Source organism: Musa acuminata, chromosome BXJ2-8, assembly GCF_036884655.1.
Source record: "Musa acuminata AAA Group cultivar baxijiao chromosome BXJ2-8, Cavendish_Baxijiao_AAA, whole genome shotgun sequence".
Classification (NCBI taxonomy): Eukaryota; Viridiplantae; Streptophyta; class Magnoliopsida; order Zingiberales; family Musaceae; genus Musa; species Musa acuminata.
The window spans coordinates 1876047-1903750 of NC_088345.1; the positions used below are offsets into that span (position 1 = coordinate 1876047).

At 41.5% G+C, this 27704-nt stretch overlaps 4 protein-coding genes and 1 pseudogene across 11 annotated transcripts; 1 reads left to right on the forward strand and 4 right to left on the reverse strand.

The window, feature by feature from the left end:
* Positions 1-43: 43 nt before the first annotated feature.
* On the reverse strand, positions 44-1261 carry LOC103994381 (transcription factor DIVARICATA). The gene is made up of 2 exons (XM_018830155.2): positions 702-1261; positions 44-575 (listed from the first exon to the last, which is right to left on the reverse strand). The coding sequence occupies exons 1-2, from the start codon at positions 1073-1075 to the stop codon at positions 374-376; spliced, it is 576 nt and encodes a 191-aa protein (XP_018685700.2). The 5' UTR covers positions 1076-1261; the 3' UTR covers positions 44-373.
* Positions 1262-3881: 2620 nt separating this feature from the next.
* On the reverse strand, positions 3882-5943 carry LOC108953673 (transcription factor DIVARICATA-like; annotated as a pseudogene).
* A 4260-nt stretch (positions 5944-10203) lies between these two features.
* Positions 10204-11064, forward strand: LOC103994033 (17.3 kDa class I heat shock protein). The gene has a single exon (XM_009414296.3). The coding sequence runs from the start codon at positions 10269-10271 to the stop codon at positions 10890-10892; it is 624 nt and encodes a 207-aa protein (XP_009412571.2). The 5' UTR covers positions 10204-10268; the 3' UTR covers positions 10893-11064.
* Positions 11065-11391: 327 nt separating this feature from the next.
* On the reverse strand, positions 11392-15912 carry LOC135584887 (serine/threonine-protein kinase BSK5-like). 2 transcript variants are annotated; one of them, XM_065119573.1, is made up of 11 exons: positions 15894-15912; positions 15297-15725; positions 15007-15221; positions 14765-14900; positions 14154-14287; positions 13973-14078; positions 13378-13463; positions 12879-13067; positions 12562-12726; positions 11958-12071; positions 11392-11842 (listed from the first exon to the last, which is right to left on the reverse strand). In XM_065119573.1, the coding sequence occupies exons 2-11, from the start codon at positions 15376-15378 to the stop codon at positions 11597-11599; spliced, it is 1473 nt and encodes a 490-aa protein (XP_064975645.1). In that variant the 5' UTR covers positions 15379-15725; positions 15894-15912; the 3' UTR covers positions 11392-11596. The 2 variants fall into 2 exon arrangements, with proteins under 2 accessions (XP_064975645.1, XP_064975644.1); XM_065119572.1 differs by lacking the exon at positions 15894-15912 and having other exon boundaries at positions 15297-15821.
* Positions 15913-17002: 1090 nt separating this feature from the next.
* On the reverse strand, positions 17003-23846 carry LOC103994380 (uncharacterized). 7 transcript variants are annotated; one of them, XM_065119575.1, is made up of 10 exons: positions 23453-23834; positions 23132-23228; positions 22551-22726; positions 22397-22466; positions 20163-20210; positions 18238-19787; positions 17933-18170; positions 17715-17822; positions 17500-17646; positions 17003-17421 (listed from the first exon to the last, which is right to left on the reverse strand). In XM_065119575.1, exons 6-9 carry the CDS (start codon positions 18487-18489, stop codon positions 17513-17515), a joined length of 732 nt encoding a protein of 243 aa, XP_064975647.1. In that variant the 5' UTR covers positions 18490-19787; positions 20163-20210; positions 22397-22466; positions 22551-22726; positions 23132-23228; positions 23453-23834; the 3' UTR covers positions 17003-17421; positions 17500-17512. The 7 variants fall into 7 exon arrangements, with proteins under 7 accessions (XP_064975647.1, XP_064975652.1, XP_064975648.1 ...); XM_065119580.1 differs by having other exon boundaries at positions 17500-17614; positions 23453-23833; XM_065119576.1 differs by lacking the exon at positions 17003-17421 and adding an exon at positions 22234-22296 and having other exon boundaries at positions 17436-17646; positions 23453-23838.
* Positions 23847-27704: the final 3858 nt, after the last annotated feature.

Here is a 27704-nt window from a genome sequence, read left to right on the forward strand (position 1 = left end):
CGATATTTTGATTGTCATTAACTTGAAATTTAAGCAGTGCAACTGAAGAAAGGACTCATCTGTGCTGTGTGCATCTTATAAATTTAAAGCACATCAGACACAGCAAGGCTGACGATATTGTCTTGATGCAGGTACAACTTTTATTTCTATAGCGTACAATGCCATGATATAGATAGCACAAGGTGAGTTATTTAGAGGCCAGCGAGAAATAGTATCTCATCCATGGTGGGAATGATGACTCTATTGCATCTCAAATATAAAGGAGAAGTGCCACTCTGACGTGCATGATCTTCCAGCATCATACCATAAGGTGTCACTCCATCATTTGGTTGCACGAATTGCCTCCCCTGCGCCGATGAACTTAGCTAGATGATTATGATGGAGAAGGAGGCCTGTTATCCAGCAATTTGGCAGTACTACTGTCATGTATGCCGGAGCTCCTCTTATCTTCCAGTCTGCTGAAGTACTTTTGGGCATGAGAAGCCACCTGAGTAGGGGTTCTGCTGGTCACAAAATTCCGAGAAATATTTCTCCAATCCCCCTTCCCATATTTTTTGAGACCAAGCAGAAATCGCCTGCGAAGGCAACACAGTTTCAATTGTTACCCGATACCTTCCACCATCCCAAAGAACAAACTCTGATACACTTCAAGCACCAGCAATATGAGCAGCATTAACTCAAACACATTACGAGTGCCTTACCAGTGCTCCTCGTGCGTCCAGGGAACTCTTTTCTTCCTCTCTTGATCCGATGCTGCTCTTTTCCCGCCGACGCATGGAGGCTGCATCGACAAAGAAGAGTCGTGGCCAGGACACGGGACCCAACCGGCTTCTATCTCGCTCACGTAGTCCAACGAGTCCCGGTAATGGCTCACGACGTCCCTCACGGCCTTCCCGGGGATATACGCCGCCACCTTTTCCCAGCGGTCAGGGGTGTCCTTGTCGAACCTCCTTTTCGCCACGGCATGCTCGAATAGCTTGTTCTCTTCTTGGGTCCAGTTCCCGGTTCCGATGCCGTCCGCGCCCCCTTTCTCGCCCAGGAACCAACTCGCCATCATCCCGCAGATGTTGCCCATCTCTCTCTCCCCCGAGCTAAAGATCGAAACTCGAGCTAGATTCTAGCTGAGAAAGAAGCAAGAATGATGACACCTTCGGTCTGGATGGGCTGTACTTCGATCTCTGTTCCTCTATCTGATATAGTGCGTTTCCACCGTCGTGAGATGTGAAGGCAACGTAAGAAACCAACTAAGGTGGGCTGTGATCGGTCCTCGGTGGCTTCTGCTGTGGCCACTCTTGATAGAAATAATAGCATATAAGAATAATAATTGAAGAAGCTTTACTGTAGAAATGAAATAGCTTTAGCTTGAATATATTAACATGTTCCCTTATCTTCTATCATGCCCCCGTAAGATTGTGCTCCTGATAAGAATATCAATCTTAGATTGATGCAAAGAATGGTTTAAAGCGAGAGGCTTCGTGAGTAGGGCAAGAGCATATCGTTGTTGTTGCTGCGATTGCTGTTGCTGTAAGGGCACAAGCGTTCCCTTCATTCTCCTTACGTCCACCCTTCGTTCTCCTTAAGTCCGCCGACTGTTGGTAGATCAACGAAGACTACCGCGGTGAGGAAGATGAGGAGCCTCTCAGGAACGTGACTATAGCGACGTTGGTCACTGGTCGAAGGCAAGGGCGAAGCTTCACTTTTCTCAGCGGCGTTGGTCTCTCAGGAATGTGACTACAGCGACCAACGTAGCTGGCCGAAGGCAAGGGCGAAGCTTCACTTTTCTCAGCGGCGTTGGTCGCTGGCCAAAGGCAAGAGCGAAGCTTCGCTTTTCTCACTGTTCTAATACCATGATAGAAATAATAGAAGATAAGAATAATAATTGAAGAAGCTTTATTGTAGAAATGAAATAGCTTTAGCTTGAATATATTAACATGTTTCCTTATCTTCTATCAACTCTATCGTCCCCCATTTATTTATAACCTTATTTATAATATCAATAATATTTTTTTATTTATAATAGAGATTGCTATTGGCAATAATTTACTTCATATAATTTATTAAATATAATATCTCAATTATCGATCATATCATTATTTTCTTATACCCCCTCGATTACTATTATTTGCGTCGACAAAAAAACCTTAACTATATATGTATCCTTCAATTATTTTTGGAATCTTAGTTGTTGACATAGTGCCAAACATATTCAAAGAGAAAAAAGGAAAAGAAATAAATAAAAAAAAATATCCAAAGTTTTTTATTAGAATTAAATGATAAATTAAGTTAGGAATATTAAAGGTTATAAAATAGATTACCAATGGAAAATTCCTTTATAGATACGGAAAGGACAAGATGTACACAAGCATAAAGCTCATGCATGCATGGCGGTCACCATCAACCTACGGGCACGCACATCAAACACTAAAATACAAGTTGCAGGCAAAGGTCGGCAGCATCCTGTCGATACAAAGTGGAGTGCCAATGCCTCGTATCGTCTGAGCCACTGCAGGTGACTTGCGCGCAGACGACAACTTCGTCGCCCATGGTTGCAGGGTTTCAGCCACAGCAGCAGTGGCAGCTACAACAGGTACATGACTCGGATCTACTGATTAATAGTAGACTCGGTGGTGTAATGTTGGATTTCTGGTCAGAGAAATCCCTGTTCTGTGGGCCAACCATCCCTGTTCTACATGCTTCTTTTACATGTCGAGTTAGGTTATCTTGGAATCTTCAGATGAACTCCACCTCCATAAAGAAGTGGAACATGTCCAATGGAGGATTCCAGACCACATAGTAGTGCTGCTGGGTTGTGCTTGTTCCATGAGAACAATGTCAAGCCTGTGGCAGAGATACTCATCGATAACTTCAAAAATATGCATCCTGAATCCCTGTTGCTTGGGGTAGGTACCTCGGATACTTTTTTGTGTGGAACAGTCATGTAGCTTCTCAAGCACCAGCTGACCAGTAACTCTCAGTGACTTCTCATTTGGGAAGAAGAAATTGAGAGTGCAAACTGGTATCATGAAAATAGAACTTGAATTCTAGCAGAAGCATAAGTATTCAGAAATGCTGAGAACTTTCTGATGTGCATGCATTGGGTGTTTAGGTTGATGCTGGAAATATCAACTTCAAATTGAGGAGAGTTCCTCAGATTATCTCAAGCTTCCCAGAAAAATTAGCATGTGATGACAAAGACAACTTTGGCTGCATCTGCTAATCAGCACCCACTTACCAACCTGCAGTACTCAGGGATCCACAGTTAAGACTATATACGCCAGGAAACGTTCAAAAGGAAAAGGAATAGAACCTCAAGAAAAGAAGAGGATATGGATGGGAAGCATGAGATGCCAAGCTAGTGGAGTCCAGACTTAGCCCCAACCTTAGTCAAGTGGTAAAGATGAGACAAACAAAGCAATAGGGGACTTTCAATAAGTTAAAGAAAATGGCTACAGAATCAGTATCACCATTCATGGCCATCAGCAAAGTTGCAATGTTAAAAGAAGTGCAGTGTGACTCAGCCACACTCTATTGAGAGATGTATGGTTGAATCTTTGGCATTGGCTTTGCATGATACACAGACTGAACCAACAGAATCAGTTCTCATACAAGCTCATGTCTGATTTGATAAAAGGAAGCACACAGTGACCAGGAAACCTCCAGCTACAAAGAAAACATGCATTCAGTCATTCCCTGGTAAGAGCTTCAGTGTGACAGTTCAGAACATGCGATGGCCAATCAACTTGAAGGTGTAGTGCAGATCTTCGATTCGATTTTTTGATGGTCAAATTTGAAATTTAAGCAGGGAATAGGAAGAAAGGATTCACGTTTGCTTCTTGCTGCGCAGAGCTTATAAAATTAAAGCACATCACAAACAGTAAGAGTGAGGATACTGCCTTGATGCAGGTACAAGTATTATTTCTGTAGTGTATAATAACCATGATACATACTATAGAAAGAAAAGAAGAAGAAGAAGAAAACAAGGAATGAGCTCCAATTTTGTATCCTTGAACTCTCTTCGGACAGTAGGATCACCAACCCTCATTCACCTTCTCCGAGCCTGGATGCATTTCAGATTTTTCTCTGAATCTTGTGATTCTCTGTAGGATTGTTTATCACATCCTTTCTTCTCAACAAACATCCATAGATGATTTGTTTAGCGGATAGTTGGACTATAACTAATCATCCATGGCAGCGACGATGACTCGATCGATCGCATCTCAAATAGCAAATCATGGTCCTGAACCACGATAGCATCGAGTGTGCCACTCCGAGGTGCATGATCTTCTAGTTGCAGACCATAAGGTGTCGCTCCATAATTTGGTTGCACGAATTGTACTCCCCTGCACCGAAGAAGTTAAAATTGTAGTTGCTTCATTGGGATGACTCGAATCAAGGATCGATGAGAATGGGGCTGACGGTATCGGTGTAGAAGCCAAGCTTGTCTGAGTGGCAGGATCAGATGACTGAGATGGAGAAGGAGGTCTGTTATCAGGCAAATTGGCAGTAGTAATGTCATGTATGCTGGACCTCCTCTTATCTTTGCCACCTGAATTAAGTCTGAGGAAGTACTTTTGTGCATGACTAGCGACTTGGGTAGGGGTTCTAGTGATCACAAAATTCCGAGATATATTTCTCCAATCCCCTTTTCCATATTTCTTGAGACCAAACAGAAAGCGCCTGCAAAAGCAACACAATCGTTACCTGACACCTTCTACAATCTCAAAGAACAGGCTAAGGTACGGTAGGAGCACCACCAGTATCAAAACTATATAGCAGGATAAATCAGGCATCATAAGACAAAGTTGGCAAAAGGAGCATTAGATCGAATAGATTATGAGCGACTTACTTGTGCTCATCTTCGGTCCAGGGAACTCCTTTCTTCCTCTCTTGATCCGATGCTCGCGCTGCTGACCTCTTCCCACCAATGCAGTAAGGTTGCGTGGACGCTTCGAAGCCGTAATTGGTCTCCCAGTCCAGTGTAAAAGACGAAGAGTCGTAGCCAGGACATGGGATCCGCCCGGCTTCTATATCGCTCACATCGTCCAACAAATCCCGGTAGTGGCTCTCCACGTCCCACGCGGTCTTACCGGGGATAGACGCCGCCACCTGTTCCCAGCGGTCAGGGGTGTCCTTGTCGAACTTCGCCAGGGCATACTCGAATCGCTTATTCTCTTCCGGGGTCCAGTTTCCGGCTCCGATGCCGCCCCCACTCATTTTCTCGCCAATGAACCAACTTGAGCTGGGGTAACACGGCACCGTCGCCGGAGGAAGGACTTCCATCCACGACCTTGTCGTCATGTCGCAGATGTTGCCCTCCTTTCCCCCGAGCTCAAGATTGAAACTCGAGCTTAGATTCCACTGCAGAAAGAAGCAACCGGAGGCAAATTCAAGAGAAACGGAGTCGAGACCACACACCAAGAAGCCCAAACTATTTGAATAAGAGGAAAAAGAAAAGGTCTTGACAACTTGAAATTGAAGAAAACAAACCGCAAATAGATGGACAGAGGGTTCAAGAGAATTCGAGGTGAGGTTTTCCAAGGCCCTTGGAACGTTGTTCTGCAGGTCAATCGAGTAAGAAACTGAGCAAGAGGAGGCCAACACAGAGAATCCAAAGGAGCAAAACAAGAGAAAAATTGAAGCAGCTCGAAAGATCACGAGTACCCACAAGACACACAAAGAAGAAGAAGGAGACGCAAAGACGTGACCTTTCTTCTCGTTGGCTGAACTCGGAAGCCCTCTGTTGGGATGCGTATACGGACCGAGGAAAGAAAGAAAGAAGAGAAGAGAAAGAGGAAGTAGTGGATCTACAAGCCGATTGGCTCCTTCGTCTCCTTCTCCTCCGATATATTCCGTTGCCAATGGTGGTGAGATCTAAATGCGAAGTAAAGAAGAGAAGACACGTCGGGGGGCTGTGATAGGCTGTTGGTGGAGTCTGTGGCCGCTCTCCCTTTTCCCCCCATTCCTTTATAAACAAAACGAGGAGAATATATATTAAAGCTATTTATGACATCGTCAATAATATTCTTTCTTCCTTTTTTTGTCTAAAAAAAAATTATATTTGATATGATATATTTTACCCCCCAAGACATATCAGCTCAGAATCCGTACTAAGATATTATTCGGCCTGGGAAGCCCCGAGACAGCGCCGCCCCCAAGACACGCTAAGTAAGAATATGTACTAAGGCATTGCTCGGCCTCGGGAGCCCCGAGACAGCGTTGTCCCCAAGACACCCCAAGTCAGAATCCATACTAAGGCACTGCTCGGCATGTCCACCATGCCAACCTGCATACGATTGACCCACGTACAGTAATATAAAGACCCATGGCCAGCATCTGGCCAGAAGAGGAGGAAAAAAATAAATCGATCACTCGACTGACTTGCTCGTCGAAGGGGCCTCGTTGGGTGATCCCGACGAGGATCATTTTCGTAGAAAAACTCAGCCACCTTATGAAGACGAGCTGTCAACCACCTCGGAGAAGGAGAGACGCAGCTCGGCATACACAGCGCCCAGATTAGCACACCAAGGAACGCTGATTAGCATCCCGTCGCGAGGCTCGATCGACCTCGGCATCCAGCTCAGCAAACAGAAGACTCCCGACATCGACCCGTGAACCAAGCCGTGCTGACTCATCGTACATTTGTTCGTTAACAACATTAAAATTAGTATGATACGGAACTCACAAACATTCCAATCGTCACATAATATCCTTTACATACATTAGACGTGTATCAAAATAGATGTCAACTTTTAGCATCCATCCCAACATGAATAATAAAGAGCACATTCTCATCTTATTTGTCTTTTTTTTCTCTTCTCCGATGTGAGTCCTGAATAAAAATTAGGATAATTTTCGATCGATCGATCGGCTCAAGTCAGATAGAAAATTATTCGAATTGAATTATCCAACACCTAAACGATATCATAACAAGTATTCTATATTTTATGGATGGATAGATCTACATGTACTTCTAATATAGTTCGATAAAAATATATATTTCTTGAATAAATAAAAACTTTTATAATTTATTTTAATATAAGAATTAATTCTTCGTATCACACATCTCATTTGAAATGAAACAGAAAGATCTGATATTAGTATATTCTTAATATTAATTCAAAATAAATCTATACAGATTAAGAAATATTTTTATTTTGCACTACTAAAGAAGGTTTTATTTATTTATTTAAAATTTTCATGGCATGCTATATTCAATCAACCTTATAGATAAATAATGCTTGTTCAAACATAATAATAATAATAATAATAATAATAATAATAATAATAATAATAATAATAATTAAAAGCTGGTTCGTTTGTGATCGAACTTCCTACACTTCTCAGTAGGCAACAGTGAGGAGGAACCCATCCACTTATTGTTCTCCTCCGGCAAGAGTTATGGAATCTGCACTATGAGACGTCTCCGTCGACGACAACATCGAGTAGCTTATCCCAATAAGTCAAATCACATGTGATTGAAACAAGTCTTTTTCTTTCCGTCTTCTCTCACTTATATAGACACAAATCTTCATAAAGCGAGAAGAATAATAGTTTGCTATTAAATGATATTATCTGTATCTTCTATAATATAAAGCATATTATTTCACTTTAGTGAAGTAAATCTACGACTAAAGAATCATTTTTATTTCTTTTATTGTCATGATGAAGAATTATAGTTTGCTGCTAAAAAATATCATCTATATCTTATGTGACGTTCCCTATTGTACTAGGGTAGAGAAAGTGTTCTAAGTGTTTCTCGAGAGTCTTAGTTGAACACAATGTCATCGGAGGACATTCCCATACTCTTCAATTAATGGACTAAATGGCTCTCCTAACATCAATTTATACGATTTTATCCTTTTGAAGCATGTAAGCTTTAAAAGAGACGTAACAGACTTATGAGTCATTGATTCTCATACTCCTCAACTAATATGGGACTAAATGATCTTATCACTATTACTAAAATATTATTATTATTTAATTATCATATACCAAATTAGTATAGTGATTTATCTACGTATGGAGATTGAACTCGGATTTTACCAAGGTGATTTACCGATAGCTCATTTGGATTAGAATACATATTGCATAGCCTAGAACACCCAAACATCAAAATTTTATAGTCAGAAATCGTTTGATTACATAGGATAGAACTTTTCGAACTCTATTAAGTAAGAACAAAGAACAAAGAACAAAGAAGAAAGGATTAGAAATAGCTCCAAATATTTTTTTTTCTTTCATGTCCGGTCCAGTAGATGAGAGTCTTAGTCCCCTTTCTTACTATAATTTGCTATACAAAGAATGAGTAATAGTATGCTATTAAAGAATATCATCTGCTAGAGGATGTCTCCTACTATGATATAAAGTATATTATTTCTATTTAGTTGATTGTGATGACAGAGTGAACCTACAATGAGAGAATTAATTTCTTTTGTCACCATATACTAAACTAGCATAGTGGTTTATTCATATGTTGAGGGGATGAACACGATAGATAAAAGCTCGATTTTTGCCGAGGTGCAATAGTATCATGATCTATACCCCAATTGCGACAGCAATTCATGTGTGTGGAGTCCTTGTTGAGACGAAAATTGCTAATCATACATGATAGAGCACATTTTGGTAATACGCCCTTTGGCAGTAGTCCACAGCCACGACAGCACCGACGTGGAATTTAAAAGTCGATGTGATAGACCACGTCGACACAACGCCTCGAACTCAGCCATCCTCCCGTGCGGGGACAATGCAAGGTACGTTATCGGGTACGAAGTCGTCTCGAAAAATTATCGACGTTGTCGGGTATGAAGCTGCCCCGAAAAACTCGGGATGGTATCGTCGGATATGAAACCACCCTAGAAAGCTCAGGATGGCGTTGCTCGGCGTCGTTCCATACGAGTCGACCGACGTCCACATAGAAGATATGGGTTGGCTGCTTAAGGGATCGACGACCATTAATGAATCAAGTACGATCGACCCCCATGTGCAGGTATAAAGCCCACCACCTAGTCGACGCCAAGGAACTCGCTTGGATTCCATGAAACTCTTCTTTATTCTACTCTACTCTTGGCTTGAGCTTTGGAGGGGTCGAGTTGGAAAATCTATCATTGACGGTCGGGTCAGCTCGACATGGTTCAAACCTATGTGTGTAGGATTATTTGAAATACATTCGAGATGAAAATGTTGAGCTCTTGAGAAGATTATTCAAGATACCTCCAAAGTAGAAACGCGAAGCTCCCGAGGGATTGTCTTATGTGTCACCTACATAAAGATCGAGGTTAGAAAAAAAAAATTAATTCTTTCGACGATCAAGTTAGTAATTTGAGGTAGATGTATATGATCACTAATGATAAAAAAGTGACCTCTTGACTATGTTAAAAGTGAGCTCTTATACTTAATAGTGAAAAGATAATATATTATGTGAAATATTTTTGGATTATAATTTTTAATCATCTACATAGATGACAAGAACAAATAAAACCCATAACTATCTGTTTTGGACCCATGCCCATATCCTTTGTTTGAGGGATAGCTTTTGTTTTCTTTTTTCAGTTTGAACGCCATGTCAGATAATGTTGAATTGACAATATCCTTTTTATTATTTAGTTAAACTTTAAATATAAATGAGATAAGTAAGAATATTTTTCTAAGGTGTCATAGCTTCCCTATTTATGTATGTCTCGTTTCAAGTAGAATGCATATTGTAGTTCAAGCTAACATAGCTATATTGAGATGGTCCCACCTAAATTATTCATCGTACCAGTTTGGAAGATATTGAGCTCCTTCCTCAAGCAAGTAGATATTAATATGTCAGCATTTGATTAATACGAAGATATTCTCTCCTGGCTCTGAGAACAGACAAAATGTTAAGAGTCAGCAAAAGTCTCAGAAGAGAAGTATAAGGGAACTGATAGAAAGATGGAAGAGAGACTCGAACGAAGATGGAATGGAACACAGTAGAAAGATAAATGGATGCTAATATTAGTACAGTAAATATAAAGGAAATGATAATAAAAGGAAGAGGACATCCGAGGAACAAATGAAGCACCAAAAATGTCATTTAATTTGTTCGACTTAAAGAGAGTTTAAATCTCACCAATTGTGACGTCCATTTGATGTGGGCCTGATTTGGGTCAATATGACGGCCCAGCCCATCAAGCGGTGCGCAAGAGGAACAATCTGGATTCCTGTCGAGGGTTCCTCGTCCAGTGTCGCTCCGACGACTGGGCCAACTCACCAGAAGGCCGAGGAATTCTCCAGAAGCCATTCTCATGCTCACGTTTAACCCTGCGTCCGCCGCCCCTTTCAATCCCACCCAGAAGCTTCAGAATTCCGCCATCGGTAGTCCCTGTCCCCATTCACCGGCCTTCTTCTTGCGATCGATCGGACCAAAGATGTCGCTCACCCCCTTCGGATTCGGCCCTCGGCAGAGCAACATCTTCGATCCCTTTTCCCTCGACCTCTGGGACCCCTTCGAAGGCTTCCCCTTCGATTCCAACCTCTCGTTCCCCCGGATCCCCTTCCCCACCTCCTCCTACGCCGGCGCAGCCTCGGCTTTCGCCGCTGACACTCGCATCGACTGGAAGGAGACTCCGGAGGCGCACGTGTTCAAGGCCGACCTTCCGGGGCTGAGGAAAGAGGAGGTCAAGGTGGAGGTGGAGGACGGCCGCGTCCTCCAGATCAGCGGCGAGCGGAGCCGCGAGCACGAGGAGAAGACCGACACCTGGCACCGCGTCGAGCGGAGCAGCGGCAGGTTCCTCCGGAGGTTCCGGCTCCCCGAGAACGCCAAGGTGGAGCAGGTGAAGGCGGCCATGGAGGACGGCGTGCTCACCGTCACCGTGCCCAAGGAGGGGGTCAAGAAGCCCAATGTCAAGTCCATCGAGATCTCCGGTTGAATGTTTGCTGTGTGTTAGCGTGAATAAGGGGTCGTGAGTGTGTGTCCCTCCAATCGCGACTTTGACTATCGTGTCGTGCGATCGCAGGTTGTCATGCGTTTTGTTTCGAGAATGGACTATGATATTGTGTGAATAAAATATGGACTAGCGTTGACTTTTGTTCTTCCACAGACATTGCTAGCGTTGTTCTTCCACGTACATATTGCTAGCGTTGACTTTTGTTCTTCCACATACATGTTGCTGTGGTCGTTTTCTTTCTTTGTCTCTATGATAATATAGGGGTGATGATAATTACTTAATAATTTTAACTAACTACAACTCAATCTCTTGTAGCTGATAGGAAAATATTCATTCATGATAATTACTTATATGTGGAAGCACAATCAATTGGACCATATGAACATCAACTGAATATTATATATTTTTTTAATTAAGTGTACTATAATAAATCTATATTGTTTACTCTTGTGGCATATTATAATAGTTAATTACCTGCTAATTATCGATATTTAGCTCTTTTCTCTTGAACAAACACATCAATGGCAGCAACTCTATTTCTTAAATACAACTCGATTTTCCGAACATAATACAAAGAAAATCAGCTTTCACATCCCGACAAGCGAGAAAAAGTAGACAAACATACCTAATTGTAAAAAAAAATTGAGAAAAAAGATATGACAATAAATCACATGATAATTTATATATCAGGTTCTGGTTTTCCGCTTGGCTTCAAGCTTGGCACCATGTTTGATCGTTTCTTCGGCATCGCTGTCCATTCCAAGGCTGAGAAGGACAGCAGCTTGAAGATAGTAAGCGGTAGGCCACTCTGGTGATGCTTCCTGTGCTTGCATAGCATCTCCCAGAGCTTCTTGCAGCATATTGTTCATGAGGTACGATACGCATCGACGTGCCAACACGGTCGGGGAAGTCATTGTTCCGCCGTCAATGAACTACAAAATCCCGAAACAACGTTGAAATTTGTAATATCTAACTGAAGGAGGAAATATAAACCATAGAAGAATCCTTCCGCAAAATAGTGTAATAGTTAAACTCGTTGACTGCTACCTGTGTGTAACAATCGATTGCGGTTTCAAAATCTTTAGCTAGAAAAGCATTGTCCCCATGCTTCTTAAAGTTCAAAGTCTCCTGGATTTGGCTGGTCCAGGCTTGGAAAGACAGCTGCAGAAGGAGAAGTAGTCACATGTATCAGAAAAGAATTTATCAGAGAAACAACTGGCAAATGATCAGTTAAATGGCAAACTGGAAAAAGGTAGTGCCATTTCACATTAAACAGATAAAAAAAACCACACAACTTTGTAAAGAAACTATCATCATGATTATGATAGGGAAATCACAACCAGTTAGTAGAACTTTCATATGACTTATACTTGGTTTCGCGAGAAAAAAAAAAAAAAGTGCTCAGTTGAGCAATTATAATGATTTCTTTGTACGACTTTAAACAACAAGCAGATATCTGACATGCAAGAACATAATTTTTAACCCAACTTTAACGATACAATGAAAAAAACATGGATAATTTATCATTAAGATTCATGACATGCATGCAGAACAATGGACAGCTTTAACTGAAAGACCAACAACAGGTTCTATGTTAACAGAAAAAAAGATCTTTGAAAAGAAGAAAGGCAAACGATAATTGTTTGCTTACGTCATTCGCTAAGCCCTCCTCGTCCTTGTATCCAACCTTCTCTAGTATTTCATATATACCTACCAAGTCCAATCTTGCACAAGCTTCGCCAAGTGGTGATAGTTTAATCATTTGCTTCGAAGTCACAGGACCATTCAGAATGCCCATCAGTGTGTATGAAGGCACCTGCGACATTGAGTTTCTTATATTTGGATCAGGAATGTTGGAAGTAAACTTTAGAAACCTCTCTAATCAATTAAAGAAATTGCCTTTTTCACAATCAGCTTTTCAGCAATGAGACCTCAGTTCCAAGAAAGAATGTGTATCGAATGCCTTACCTCTGCATCCTTTTCAAGCGATCCCAAAGAAGTAACTAGTGATTTTACATTTGGCCTCTCGCGAGGTTCATATTGCAAACAACGAGAAGCTAATCGAACCAACTCAGTCCCATCAGCATTTGAGAAATGCCCCTCCAAACAAGAGTCCATCAGTGTCCGGAAGTTCTTACTTCGGATCAGGTCAAGTGCCTGGGAACATAATTTCAAATCTAAAATTATTGAAAGAAGGAAAAGCAGTAGTGCAATTGCATAGTTGAATCCCCGTATAGAAGAAAGCAAGATAAAAAACAAGGAAATGCAATGATACCTCGATTGCTATTAAGAAAACCATCAAGATTTAGCAACAGATTCTATGGAGTTAAATCGACCAAAAAGACAAAAGCTAGAATCTCGATTATATAAAAAAAAAAAAGATGTTTTCTTTATGAAAGCATATAAGGAGTATATGGATATTGTATGTCGTTTGAATTATGAGAAGCATGGGAAGGAAAGAACCTACATGACTTGGAGGAATATGCTTTCCGCTAAGAAGGTCGAGCAGAAGTGTTCCGAAGCTGTACACTACACTCTCTGGTATCACTCTCCCTGCCAAAGCAATCAAAGAAGAAAATTGTAGTACTTGTCACAATCAAAGAAGAAAATGAAAGCCTTCCTTACATTGTTAATTAAGTGGTATATAATGTTCAAGAGATAAATTTTAAAAGGGAAAGATAGGTGAAATAAGATTCAGGTAGAATCTAGTATTTTATCGAAAGATCTGAGGTAGACCAACAAAATAAGTAGAGCATTCTGCATCTAATCTTAAAAAAATCTGTCAACTATCGACAATATACCAAGGATTTAATCGACTTGCATATGTAATTCATAGGATGGACATGCCAACAAAATTTATTTGCCAATGTTTTGCGGTGATGCATTTGGAAATCATCTTCTACAAACACACAAGATCTCTATGGAATTATGCTATTACAAATCTGAGAAAAAAAGGGTATTCTGCAGCCACAGCATACACAACCGGATTCAAGCAAGTCCAAGTTATCAGGAAGCCAAATCAGGAACATCCAAATCCAAAGCTCTCTTTTAGAATCGTATACCTGTCCTGAGGTACTCTGGAGGTGTGAAGGCCAAGTTTGTGCTGTAGCTCTTCCCATCTCTACTATTCTTCATGAGTCCGAAACAGGACAGCCTGGGATTACCATCCTGTCATATGTCAATGTTTAGCGAGTGATTGCAATGTGAGCACCTAACGAAGCTGGCAGAAAGAAATAATATCACCTGATCGAAGAGAACTCTATACGCGTTGAGATCATGATACAGTGCACGCCCTCTGCTGCTGCAGTATTCTAATGCCTGTGCAAGGTACAATGCCACCCTTATCCTCATCGTCCAACTCAAAGGCTGTGTATCCCCTGCCATATTGAGTTATGGAACTTGGCCATCATATGGTAATTCATAGCTATATACAATTGGCAAGAAGTTCCTCTCTCATAATCATCAATTCTAAAAGATATAGATCAAGAGAAACATGAAAATGAAGCATAACAATTACCACCATTCAAGATGGTCGATCCAGAAAACATCATAGGCACTTCAGCTAGAAATGGGATTCAAGAACAATATCTACTACTCATCCATTCATGATCAGAACCCTAGAATCTACCAAATTGGTTCCGTCCATTGCATCATCCGTGATGGAATAGATGACTGGGAGAGACAGACATTGGTCTTGGAAAGAGAAGGGGAAAAGATAGGGTTTACTGTGATCAAGAAAAATGTATTTGGTTGGATAAATGATGGTTGAAGTGAGAAGTAGTAATATCATATGTTTTTCTTCCCCAAATGATTCCATAAATTAGCCAAAGTGAGGGTTTTGCTTGTTCACATACAGTGGAAGAGGTGCTTGGCCAGGGTCTCATGGGGCATGAACTCCGCCACCAGCAGCCGCTCGTCGCCCTCGCAGCAGCAACCGATGAGATTGGCCAGCCGCTCGCTTCGGAGCTGCCCCACCGCCCTCGCCTCCTCCTGCGCCACCACAACCATCCCCAGATCAGAGATCGCCAAAAGAGAAGGGGGTGGGGGGGAGAGGGAGAAGAGGACGAAGAGCAAGCGAGGGGCGGATGTGACCGACGAGGAATTGGCGGGCGTCGGGCCAAGCGAACTTGTTGAAGCGCTTGATGGCGACGGCGCGGTCGCCGGGGAAGAGGCGGCCCCTGTAGACGACATTGGGGGCCTTCTGCCCGTGCTCCGAGACGATGTGTTCGGGCGAGAAGCCGTCCGTGGCGGCCCGCAGCTCCTCCAAGCTGTACTCCGTGAACATGCCGTCGCCGTCGCCTCCCCCGTTCTCTGCACTCCATCAACACCAAATCAAGGACCATCACATAAACCAAAGTGGAAAGCAGTCCTACTCCTACACGGTACCGAGATCATCCGGCTCGAGCACAGAGGACTTGAAGTGGGTCGGCCACCAGCACAGGGACAATGTGGAGCATCGAACTCCCATTCTTGCGCCACTCTCTCAGAAAAGCTAAGCTCTTGCTTCCGCTACACTACGAACCCCAGCATAAAGGAGGCGGCGGCAAAAGAAACAGCAGCAAGGGAACAGTAAACTTGGGAAGTGGATCTCAGGATGGATTCGGTGTCATTCTTGTTGACGTCCAAGCCCACCAAACTTGTCTCTCTGCAATGCGCTTCTGTAGTACTGTATCTACCAGCGATGTTTGCGACAAAGCCTTCCTCGCATCCGCTGATGCTCTTAATATATATGTTTGATTCGTACCTCGTTCATTCCTCCTGCTGCCTCCCAAGTCTCCCAGCCATCCCGTGCCGCAGCGTCGTTGTTACAGAGTGCTGCAGTAGGTAATGAAGACCAAGAAGGCACAGTGGTTAGTGTCCGATACATGTACGTGCAAACTCCTCGTGAGGTTCATAAAGGCAAGTCACAGGAAACAGCCAGTGGTGCGATGTATGCATCATTCAATACGAAGCTGCACTGCATGGATGCTGTGGCTTTATTACCTCCATGCTTTTGCTGTGGCCCTTCCTTTCTCCCTCATGGACTCTCGGATGTGGGCAATTTACTTAATTTATGTGATGATCGAGAAGAATCGGGAGGCAAGCAACAGCGATGAGCTGTGAAATCTCTTTGTTGCAGGGCCTTCGAGTCGATCGGCATCACGTCCGGTAGCGGAAATAACATATCCCCTTCCCACCTCACAGCCTGGAACAGAGCAATCTTTCCTCCCAAAAGGACATGAATGCGAGGGACCATCGTGTAAGCCTGCATGGTGTCATGATAGACACCGAAGAGCCTCTCTTCTTTTGCTTTAGATTGGTGCAGGAGAGAGAGGAGACCGCCGTGGCTCGCCCCAGCAAAGCAGGGAGGGACCAAATGCTGAGCTTTGTCCCAGGCGAATACAACCTCCTCCCACTGGATTTACTACGAGAAGAAAGGGTGAGATGGAGCAGATTCTGCAACACATGGTGTGTAAAGCCTTTTGGGCGCAGCAGACATGCAATGCCCTCTCCTTGTGACAGGAATGATGGCAGCTGCTGAGTCCATGATGCAGCATAACATGCATTGCCATCAAAAGGTCCAGAAAAGGGACTGCTCGATCATATGCTATCACGCAGGCGGTGGTGGATGAGGCCAAACCTCATGGCCCTGCGGCTTATGGCCGTGGGACAAGTAGACATGGGTGAACCAGCAACATGATTCTTTTCCTGCACCGGCATCAAGATGAATACGAATGGTAACGACTGCACAGGAAGCCAGTAGGAATGCCAAATGCAATTGCATCAATGCAATGCGACGAGGAGTCTCTATGCGTACGCCATGAATGGCCTGCATCGGTGCGCGTGGCTTCTTCGGCGCCAGGCCGGCCCATACTGCATGTCTGGTTGTCGAGTGTACTAAAAAGCATGCTTTGGAGTGAGGCTTTATGGTTTCCAATAGTGAAATTTTGCTTAATGCATACATGTTGTTAGCATATCATGAGTGAGATGTCATGACACGTTATATCCTAATGATGCAATTTGATATCTCCCCAGGCCAATACACTACACTCGTTAATTCGGATAAGCTCAATATTCAAAATATTAAAATTAAAATTAATAATAATAATCGATCTTAATCTTTCTTCACTTCAGAATATTATTTTAATTTTTTTGATGAGTTCATCCGTATACAATCTGACCCAATAAGTATCTACTTATACGATCATCAAAGCATTGCAGTCCGAATACACTTGTGAAGGCAGCAATGGAGTCGACGTGATATCATAATCACGATCGTAATGCTAAAAGACCGTGGCTGTTGGTCCAACACTCCCGCACCGAGTGGCTCGGACAACGTGGGTGGGCAAAGGCCCTTGTAGCCTCGACATTTGCGCTGGCACGCACCGAACCAATGCCGTCCGATGCGCCCGCCTCCTCCGTGCGTACACAGCGCATTCATGGCAACCCATCACACGCCCAGCATCACCAGAGCTGAGGCAAAGCTCACATCGCGACGTGCCCTCTCGCGTGATGGGCTACAAACGACACGCTAAAGAGAACGAGGGAGTTAATGCTGATTACATTAAGACAAGTATTTTCCAACAGCTCCTTCACATCATCGACATACGAGGAAGGTGATGTCAGTATGTCCACTGCTGGGGGAGCCCCATCTCATGTGCTGGCTGCTGCGGGAGTCCGCTGGGCGGGGTGAGGTGATGTTTCTTTCTCTGATGTGACTGTGCCTGCACCACCCCACTTCGACCGATGAGAGCCTCTGTCGAACACATTTCCTTGGCTTAGGAAGACAGCACCCGCGGAGCTGAAACAAACGCGTCTACTTACCACGACTCAGAACGAAGCCACCGGGGAAGCGTTGCTGCGCTGCGAACTCATCCAGCCTCAGGTTCAATGCTTGCACCACTCGATCAGGAACCAGAACGGTCGAACAGGCTATACCATGGAGGAAGACATGGGAAGCCACCGAGAACAAAGAGAAACAAGACAAACTAGTCTGGACGACAAGAGAATCTGCTAGATTCCGCACTATGTGGCACGCTTACCGGCCCTTTTCCGTCGCTCGAGCATGTTGTCGGCAGTCCGGGGCAGGAAGACGCCGGTGCCGGCGGACTCTTTCCGGGCCCTGGAGTTGTTGAGGAAGACGGCATGCATCCCAGAGGCCGGCAGCGAAGGCGGCCACGCGGAGGAAGATAGGTCCAGTGGCCACCCGGGTTTGCTCTGCCTTTCCCAGGCCGCGCAGAGCTGCTGTTTCATCATTTGCTGCCGCTTCAGGTGATAGAACTAGCAAAGAACACCAGAGGTCAAAGATCGGAGGTGGATAACGCGGTACGAAGAATCAGACGCTCACATAAGCTGCTTGTAGTCGATGACGGGTGAGAACCGGGCCTGAGGCGTAGTATCCTCCGGTGGTGCTCTTCGGCTGGCCAAGCATCCCGTGGTCGTAAAGGCTCTGGCAGCGACCGAGATCGCGGAGCAGGTCGCAGGGCTCGTCCTTGTGCCGCTGCTCCAGCGGAGACGACGAGACCAACGAGGGGCTATCGGGGCTCCTCTTGGTCGACGCGGACCGCAGGCAGAGCGCGGACTGCAGCAAGCGCCCCATGCCCTACCACCCATGTCAGCGGACTCGAGGCCCCTCATGGCTTCGTCGCTAATGAGAAGTTACGGCTTCTTTACGTCATCGTCGTCCTGGGGAAAGCAGCGAGCCATCTGATGGGAGAGCCTGGCCATGTAGTCGCTCTCTGTAACGGGATCACAACCTACGCGGGACTCACAGGGAAAGCGAGACCCTGCGAAGCCCGCGTTGGCTCCTCCCTGGCGGATGCAGTCGCCGCGGAGGAACTCCGAAGGCGGCCAAAGCGCTCCGTCCTCGCACGCGTTCGCCATCAAACACAACCACAACAATAATGGCCAACAACCAAACAAGCAACTCGACGAGCGCTTCCTCGGAAGCGGGTAGTTAAAAGGAGGAGGGAGACTGAGCGATCAAGGAGGAGAAGGGTGGGTTTAGGTTTTGGCCTGCCCTTTCTCTTCTCTTATGGAAGAGATGGCTTTATCAGAACATGGTTGGAAGAGGAAAGTGGAGACGTAGAGGGCGTGGAATATAGGGTTTCCTTTTGTGGGATTAGTAAACTGGAGGACGGACGACGAGGTGAAGAGGAAACCCTAGTTTACATTGGACTCATTAGTTGTCGTGCACCCACCCGACCAACCCGCCACTTTGTCTTGCTTAACATTTAAGCCCCCCTCGCTTGAACGTGATGACCCATTTCACCCTATATCCTCTCTTTCATCTCTAGGGTGTATTATTAGAAATAAAAATAATATTTTTTATGCTCTAAACGTGTCGAGGAGGAATGCTTTCAGAATTTATTGATTACAATATGATATTTTAGAAAAAGTGAGAAACTGATTAGATGGGATAAGCAAATCCCATGGAGTTTAGTAGATATTTTGGAGTTAACGTGTTACATTTTTGTTTTAATAAAAAAAAGGGATCATTGTGGCCCATAATCATATTGATTTAAGTATAACTCAAAGATAATTCTTATATGGGGGAGTCGGTGGAGATTGTTTCCACTGCCCACTCATTTTTGGAAGCTCCTCATCCAAACAAACCACTAATAAAAGCTTATCATGTGCATTAAAATATACATTTGTGAGCAACCTGACAGCCACACTGCGGTAAAAACTGGAGGCGACGACTCGAAACAGCTTCTCTGCTGCCCAAACCTGAAATTACGTACAAAGACAATTACTTCGTACATAGACAGTAGTATCTTACGACGTGCGAATCGAAGACCCCGAGAAAGAACTGGGAAGTGACACTTCATATGGTGGTTATGCTGACTCCTGTAAGTAGCTAGCACACCGAGACAGCAGTAGCTCTCTAAACACCAACTAGGAATCCAAACAGTGAACATTAGATTAGCTGAAGAAGTAAAGCTTTTGAAAGAAGAGTATCACACTAAAGAATTCTGATACCGTGAAGATACAAATACACAAAAGATTAAACCAGTGAGACCAGAACAGCATGTGCTGCTGTCACAGATTACCATTAGAATATGGTGTGGTCCTCGGATTAGTAAATAATGGGAATATGAGTTATTTTTGTTCTTCTGCGTAAATCAAAACCCAATTCTTAGGAGATACTATATCAAGAAAAGGTGACTTCTTCAAATGGCATTATTAGCTTTTTGAATTATGCTAAATAAAGGTAATCAATCTCATGTCGCTTACTTTCAATCAATTAATCAATCTCTAAAGGCATATTACCTTTTAATCTCATGTTGCCTCCCCTGTTCATCACTTCAATAATAACATCTGAGATTAAAAAAAAAGAAGAAATTATTAACATTGAGCTAAAAGACAATAATAACCTTCTCATTACTAATTTTAGTCAAACTATGGTCAATGCTATGGAAGATAAAAGAATAAGAAATCATTAACATTGAGCTAAAAGACACTAATAACCCTCTCATTATTAATTTTAGTCAAACTATGGTCAATGCTATGGACAAAAAAAGAAATGCATAATGCTGGTGCTCCACATGTAAAATTTAGTGCTCCAAATTAGACCGAAGCTTATGGGCCAACAGAGCTTTGCTATTTCTCCTCTCCACTCCATCCAAAACTAATACACACACTGAAGAGAAAAAAAATTCCGAGTTTTATGTAATGAGAAGAGGAAGCTGGAAATAATCTACAAAATTGACAAAACGAGCTTCTCTATCAAGAGCTATAGGAAACCGAGCTCGAGCCAGCTGACAAAAAATAAAGACAAGTCCTGCCTGCTCTGCAAAATACGCAAAATATGCAGACCTGGAAAAAAGATCCAGGTCAACTTCAACTAGTCACCCAAGTGTTTAAGTGTAAGAGAAGTGAGTGAAAAGTGCACAGAGCGAGTGGCGCAAAGCAGGCCATTTGGGTCAAGCAGAGTGGTGCAAAGCAATGTTGACGGTTGCAATATAGCATTTCAAAACACTGTTAGGGTCGATGCACATAAGTACGCGAGTCAGTTTAAGAAGGAAAGATCATCGATGAAAGAGTCACAATTGGATGCATGACAAACCAACCTTTCAAATTCAACAACAACAACCCTCACAGTTGAGGGGCGACTACATGAATCTTCTCCCATGACTGAGCACCATATATGACTATATATTCACTTAAATCAAGCACATTCAGATAATCTATCTATCATTGTTCTAATAAAACCAAAGGTAGATGTTTAAGCAATTATGCCATATCAGTCAGAGAACCTACCACTCTAAAAGGGGTCAGTTGAGAGAAGAAGAGTATTCGAGTAAAGATCTAATCAATTTGCAATTTGAGGAGCTCACGAAAGATACAAGTCATGCTGAGTGGTGGGTTAAGCTTGTATATGCAAGCAGCTCACTAGCTATTATGGTTAGAGAGGCCAAACAAAAGATTGTTTGAGCAAATTTAGGAACTGAATTGACCTTGTGAAATATGGTCATAAAAAAATAGACATGAAGGAACATTCCATCGCACCAAATGGTTTTTAAAATACTGTACAGTAAAACACGATTTGGGAGGGGTAACAGAAGGCGACATACTCCAAAGTATGTTAAATCTTCAAAGGTTACTTGACTGAAAAGCAGCAGCAACCTAAACATTCTTAGCGCCAGTCATCTGCTGAAGCTTCATCCAAAAATTTGCAATCCTATTGACTCTTTAGGATGATGCAATAAGAATAGGTCATCAAAGGCCATCCAATTACTTGAGAAGTAATAAATACAGGCCAACCATGATTTTCATAATTTTGACAATCTTTCTTAAATAAATGTTCATCTGCCATATACTAACAATTTGTTACGGCCAAAAAGCGGCACAATGCTTCAAAATGGTGTCGATTTGAGGAAATGACATGCTTTTTATATTTCAGTATACAAAAATAATTGGACATCCAATAAAGCCTATAGTAGATAACACAGTCCAAACGGATGTTTGCATAGGTGTAAGAAAAGAAATGACCCAAAACAGCAATAAATGAATATTTTGAACAAGAAAGTTCCATTATGATGGTAATGTTCTATTGTTAAAGAATCTACCAAAGCCATACATAACTTCATGACCTATCAAAGAATATGCTAAACCCGGACACAGATAAGAGGCAAGCACTTCTAGGTTCAAAAGTTGTAACATCATGAAACATCAGGACAAACTTACTTGAGCATCTATCATGTGTAGGAACTTAATAAGATCACTAGTCTCATGAAGTGAAAGAATACTAATTAAGGAATAGCTTGAAACAATAAAACAAATATCAGTAAAATTTACGCAATGGAAATATGTGAAAATAGAGCCCAAGGCTTCAAACTACCTTCCTCCTCTATTAAAAGAAGAACATACTGATCTAATCAGTGTCTTCAGTAGTACAGGGAACCTGATTAATTAATAAATTAGGGAAACAAACAAATAAATTTATTGAATTGCTACTCTTGAACTCAAGGTATTTAGATAAAGCACATAGACCTATGCCATACCTTGCCACCATTCACCTCTGTTAGCAATGTTAGCGTCACCTGAATCATCCCCTTCATCAGCTTTTTTATCCTGGTAGCATTAGAAAGTAAGGTTGGTTACAACAGTGGGACATGTTGGTTTCCTTTTAGTTATGTAATTTTTTGATTCCCTTACACTTTTTGGAGCTCCAGAGACTTGGTTGGAAGGAGAGCTGACATAGAAATCTCGACCACCATAGTGCACAGATGAGCACAAGTAGGTCGATTCTTCTGATTGATTGGGATCGACTGGTTTACCATCCTTGGTCCACGTAGTTTGCCTTCTGCTGGGACTTCCCTGAGATTTCCCATCTGCGCAGGGAGATTTAGCCCTTCTGGTCAACTTCTAATTGTTTAAACAAAAGACAAAAACAAGAACAAGAAAACCTAACAGCATTGCTTCGAGATTTTACATCAAAATAGAACACTTAAAACTCAATAGTGGGAGAAGATCTCCATATACCCAGACCCAAATAGTTGTGACATTGCAGCTTCAGCTTCTTCTTCTTGTTGTTGCATAGCAAAAGAAACAATGGACACTCGGTGGGTGCTTATGATGTTCATGGTTTACTTTATTGAGGACTACATGTATCTAATGGATTATAAGAACTTGATTAAACTGCAAGAAAGTAAAAATGGGGGACGGCCTAATTTAGCAGAAACAATGAATAGAAAACCTAGTCGAAATCAACCATGAGTTGGTTCATGATCAAGGACCTGCTGCAGCGGCCTGAGCGTTCCCGATCAGATCATCTGTCCTTCGCTCGCTGGAGGTCCAGAACAAGTCACTCTCTGCTGAATCCTTAGACATCTCCTACAACGTCGTAGAACAGAACACATTCATTTAGGACCGGTTCTAATCATTACGTAGTAAATTAAGAGGAGATGCCAAAACAATTAGGCAGTAATCAATTTGCCTTAAAATCCGAAACCCTACTATAATCCTAGTCCTTCAAACAAATAATCCACAGACGAATTCCACTACAAGTCGTGAAACCCATCATCGATCACCCATTGAGAAGAGCCAACCGTGCATACCGTGGAATCAGTGGGGAAGACACTGCTGAAGTAGCCGGGCGACAAGGCTGAAGAAGAAGAAGAGGAAAAGGAGGAATCGGCGGGCGTCCCCGCACTCTTCCTGATGTCTAACAGTTCATCGGCAATCGAAGATGACGATGGCTTCTTTTCTCCTTCCATTCGACCCTTCCCCCCCCTCTCTCTCTCTCTCTGTCTCTCTCTCTCTCTCACTGCAGACAACACTACCACTCACCACGACCACTTTGCGTTGTTCTATGGCTCATCGCCCCAGAAGAGGAGGTATAAATAGGGCGAGAGGAAGTAGGGGGAGTGACACGTGACAGGCGACAAGGCATAAAGCGAGCACAGTCGGCGACGCCACTGCTCATGTGACGTGTCGTGTCGTCCCCGAGTTCACTCCATGTGCTCCCATGAAACACCTCGCTCGCTGTTTGGTATCATCGTTACGAGTCTATTCTCTATTTTAGACAAATTAAATATTATTTAAAAAATACGTAAATAAGAAATATATTAAATATAAACTGCATTATTATTTATGTTATGAGTGGATAAGAGCGTAAACGATAGCCCATCTTATTCGTACGAGTGAACGTGGGTCCCACACGTGCAACCGGATAAGAAGCGAGCGGCCACGTGCCTCTCCGCATCGAGTCCCGGTCACACACCTTTGATGTTACGTGGGATAATTAGTACGAGTCGTCGCTAGATGACAGCAGAAGCCACGCCGTTTCGCCACCATTGGTGAACCAAGTAGGAAGCACCGCCCTCTCTGCCGTCTCCGTCACCATCAGATGAAGAGGACTAAACTTGAAACACGGTGACGATGAGCCTCCAATGATGATGTCCAATGACTTCAAATCAATGAGAAAGCATACGATAAATCTCTGTTATAACGAGTCGTTCCTTCTTTTCTGTTGGAAGCAGTGACCCCCTCTATCTGCAAGAAGCCACTTCCAGTGATGGCGATTCCTAAGGGCTCAATTGTTGTGGGACTCCACAACAAAAGAATCATTCTGCAAGCTCGCCATCATCCTTATCGTCTCGTCCACATCGGCCATGGGGGGCCAAAAGGAATCAAAGCATCGAGACGTGGGACTGCAAGGATATGATAATGTTTGGCACTAGAAGACACGAGGAGATGATGGATTGGATTGGAGAGGCAAAGCGATCAAGGATGGTCGATGGGGCTGGGGGGTGGGTGACTGTACGTCGAACGACACCTGTGCAGCCCTCGAATCCTTCGGTGGCGCTTCACGTGTCGTCTCCTGGGAATGTGGATATTCTCGATTGCTCGAAACCAGTCCAGCCCAGCCATGGAGGAGGAGGAGTGGTGCCTTTCTTATCTTCGAACTGCTCATTGGATGCCATGGTGGTGGGAAAGGAGGAGATGCCCGAGAAGAAAGATTCAAACCTAGTACCGAGATGATGCTGTAGGATATGGTAAACGTCCTTTCTTGCTACGTGCATCTGGTAACAAGAAGTTGCGATCAATCATCGTCGGTCGGCGTCCACACGAGTGCAACTTAATACTTGTAAGCTCGGAAACACAGGCATTACGACAATTAAAGGCAGTCGAATAGCCTGTACACCCCACAAGACAAGAAGACTTGTGCAGGGCAGAAGGTTGGCTTTCTGCAGAACTCCCAAGTATAAGAGAGAAAAGATATGTTTCTGTGGTACTCTGAATTTATTCAAAAATATTTATTTGTATTAGTTAAAAATAGTGTATAAGTTTTTTTAAATCATGAGGAAATCAATCATAGTTTAATAAATTTCTTCATCATCATCTATTTATCTTAATTTAAATTCTTATTTTTTGTTATGCTTAATCCTAGCTATTTGAATTAATGTTATCATATCCCCTTAATTTTAAAAAATAATTATAACTTAAATTTATCTTGAAAATAAAAATAAAATTTTTTTTTGCCAAAGCTTTTGTAAAGGTGTCGACAAGCTAGTCTTTACTATTGCAATAGTCAATTTGAAATTTTCTTTTATTAATCAGTTCACGAATGAAATGATGTCGAACTTTGATGTATCTGGTGCATTCGTAAAAGATTGGATTTTTCATCGTACTAGAATTCTTCAAAGTAATATTGTTTGACTTATCATACTTGTAGTCGCAACATATTCTACCTCAGAAGAGAGTAATACATTCTTACTTTTTTGTTATCAATGAAATCACTCTTGAGCCAAGATTGAATACAAATCCTAAAATATTTTTTCTATCATCTAGCTAATCACTATTAGTATAAGAATACAACTTAAAATCTTTTTGCATGCTCATAACAGATGCTATAATTAAGAGTTCCTTCTGCATATCTAAGAACTCTTTTAGTTGCTCCAAAGTGATGCTCGTTAGGGCTATGCATGAATTTGAATGACAAACTAATTATAAATATAATGTCGGACTTTGAATGTATGAGATAGATTAACTATCTAATTAAACTTCTATATTATTTTTTTTTTATCTTTTTTTAACTCTATTATTTAACATAAGTTTATCATTGGTATTAATTGGAGTATTCACTAACTTACGAGTTGTCATATGAAACCCTTTTAAATAATTCATAGAAAAAATTAATAAAATCCTTTATAAAATAGATTATACTCAACCTAAAAATTCATCTAAATTTCACCATCATTTTTTTTAAAATTTACTCTATAAATAAATGAACTAATTAGTATAAATCAAACCATAGCATAATTTTATGAAAATATTTTGCTTCATTATTCTAGCTAACCAAAAGATCTTGAATTAGCATGAAATTTTATAGAAGACTATGAAATATGTAGAACTAAATATACACCAAATTTTAGCTTAAAATAGAATCATTTGGAAGCTAAATTATTCTCATAACTCAACTATCAATGCCTACTCTATTATGTTGAAACTGGGTTGGGATTACATGAATTTATATACCTCATATCATGGTATACAAAGTTAGTATTCACTCAATTATAAATCTCACATAACCTTATGGGAACCTTTTAAAATATGTCAAAAGGATAAAATCTAATCATATTCCTAAGAGGGCTAATTCAGCTTAAATAGAACCCTTTCCCAGAAAAAAAAAAGAAATTCAAAATTAAGGTTGGAGGCTTTAGAATAGTAAGAGAATCATTCAAAATATATCCAAAAATTAAAGATAAATCTAAAGTCTAAATTATATAAAAGTAGCTAAAAAAAATTAGCTTATAATATATAAAATTGAAACCTTAGGTATAGCAAAAGAAAAATTAGGTTTTTCTTACCTTGATATTTCTTAGAGCTAGGGTTTCCTAGCTTTCATGAGAAAATGATTAAAAAAAAGAGAAAAGGATCATGGGTTATTAAGTTGGTAAAGAATATAAGGTCAAAATAAGATAAAAGTGCTTAAGATGTTACCTTGAGGTATAGGGTTTAATCCCATTAGGCCTCATTTAAATATTTTATTTTTATTTTTATTTTTATTTTTATTTTATTTTTATTTTTATTTTTTACTAATATAATTTTAATATTATAGTAATTTCAATTGAGTTTAATTTGGTTTGACAAAGATGATATTTTTTTATCTGAATGTGCATCATTCAATCTCACTTATGTATCTTAATATTTAGTATAACACTCCTTTTTTATTTACTTCACTATTTAATTTTTTATTTTTTATTTTACTAAAATAATTATAATATTGTTAGCAACTTCAATTGAGTTTAATTTGACTTGACAAAGATGATATTTTTTTTATCTAAACTTATCTTTCAGTCTTACTTATATATCTCAATATTTAGTAAACATTCATCTTTGATTTGCATCTCTATTTAATTTTTTATTATTCCACTCATGCCTATGATCTTCTAAATATATATTGTTTAAAACTCAAACTTCCTTACATTAATCATGGTCAAACTTATTCAGGCATTGATAGTCACTCAAGGTCGATTAAAATTCAACTGTCACTTTTAATCGTTATGCTATATTTAACGTAAACATTAATACTTATGCATGCTTAACTAATATTTCGTATAACACTGAAAATAATATTTTTAGAAAGCTTATACTTCAATTTTAAAAGTCAAAAACATGAGCATATCATTTATTATTTTTATAAAACATAGACATCATAAATCATGTTACTAAATATGGGTAACATATACAAATTATTTATGTTTCTATCGGCATACTAGTTATAATTCAAAGTATGTGAAACTCAAACACTACAACATACGGTTTCAGATTTTTGAAAATAGAGAAGATTTCAGTTTTTTCTTT

Excerpts from the sequence above, each read along its gene's own strand:
- LOC103994381 (XM_018830155.2), bottom strand. The coding sequence starts at position 1,075 with ATGGGCAACATCTGCGGGATGATGGCGAGTTGGTTCCTGGGCGAGAAA. Across the intron at positions 576-701 it reads TGGACGCACGAGGAGCACTG|GCGATTTCTGCTTGGTCTCA; the intron begins GTAAGGCACTCG and ends TTGCCTTCGCAG.
- LOC103994033 (XM_009414296.3), top strand. The coding sequence starts at position 10,269 with ATGCTCACGTTTAACCCTGCGTCCGCCGCCCCTTTCAATCCCACCCAG.
- LOC135584887 (XM_065119573.1), bottom strand. The coding sequence starts at position 15,378 with ATGGGAGTTCGATGCTCCACATTGTCCCTGTGCTGGTGGCCGACCCAC. Across the intron at positions 14,901-15,006 it reads CCGACGCCCGCCAATTCCTC|GAGGAGGCGAGGGCGGTGGG; the intron begins GTCGGTCACATC and ends GTGGTGGCGCAG. Across the intron at positions 12,072-12,561 it reads AGGAGGGCTTAGCGAATGAC|CTGTCTTTCCAAGCCTGGAC; the intron begins GTAAGCAAACAA and ends CTCCTTCTGCAG.
- LOC103994380 (XM_065119575.1), bottom strand. The coding sequence starts at position 18,489 with ATGGGGCGCTTGCTGCAGTCCGCGCTCTGCCTGCGGTCCGCGTCGACC. Across the intron at positions 18,171-18,237 it reads ATCGACTACAAGCAGCTTAT|TTCTATCACCTGAAGCGGCA; the intron begins GTGAGCGTCTGA and ends GTTCTTTGCTAG. Across the intron at positions 17,647-17,714 it reads TGGCTTCGTTCTGAGTCGTG|AGGCTCTCATCGGTCGAAGT; the intron begins GTAAGTAGACGC and ends TGTGTTCGACAG.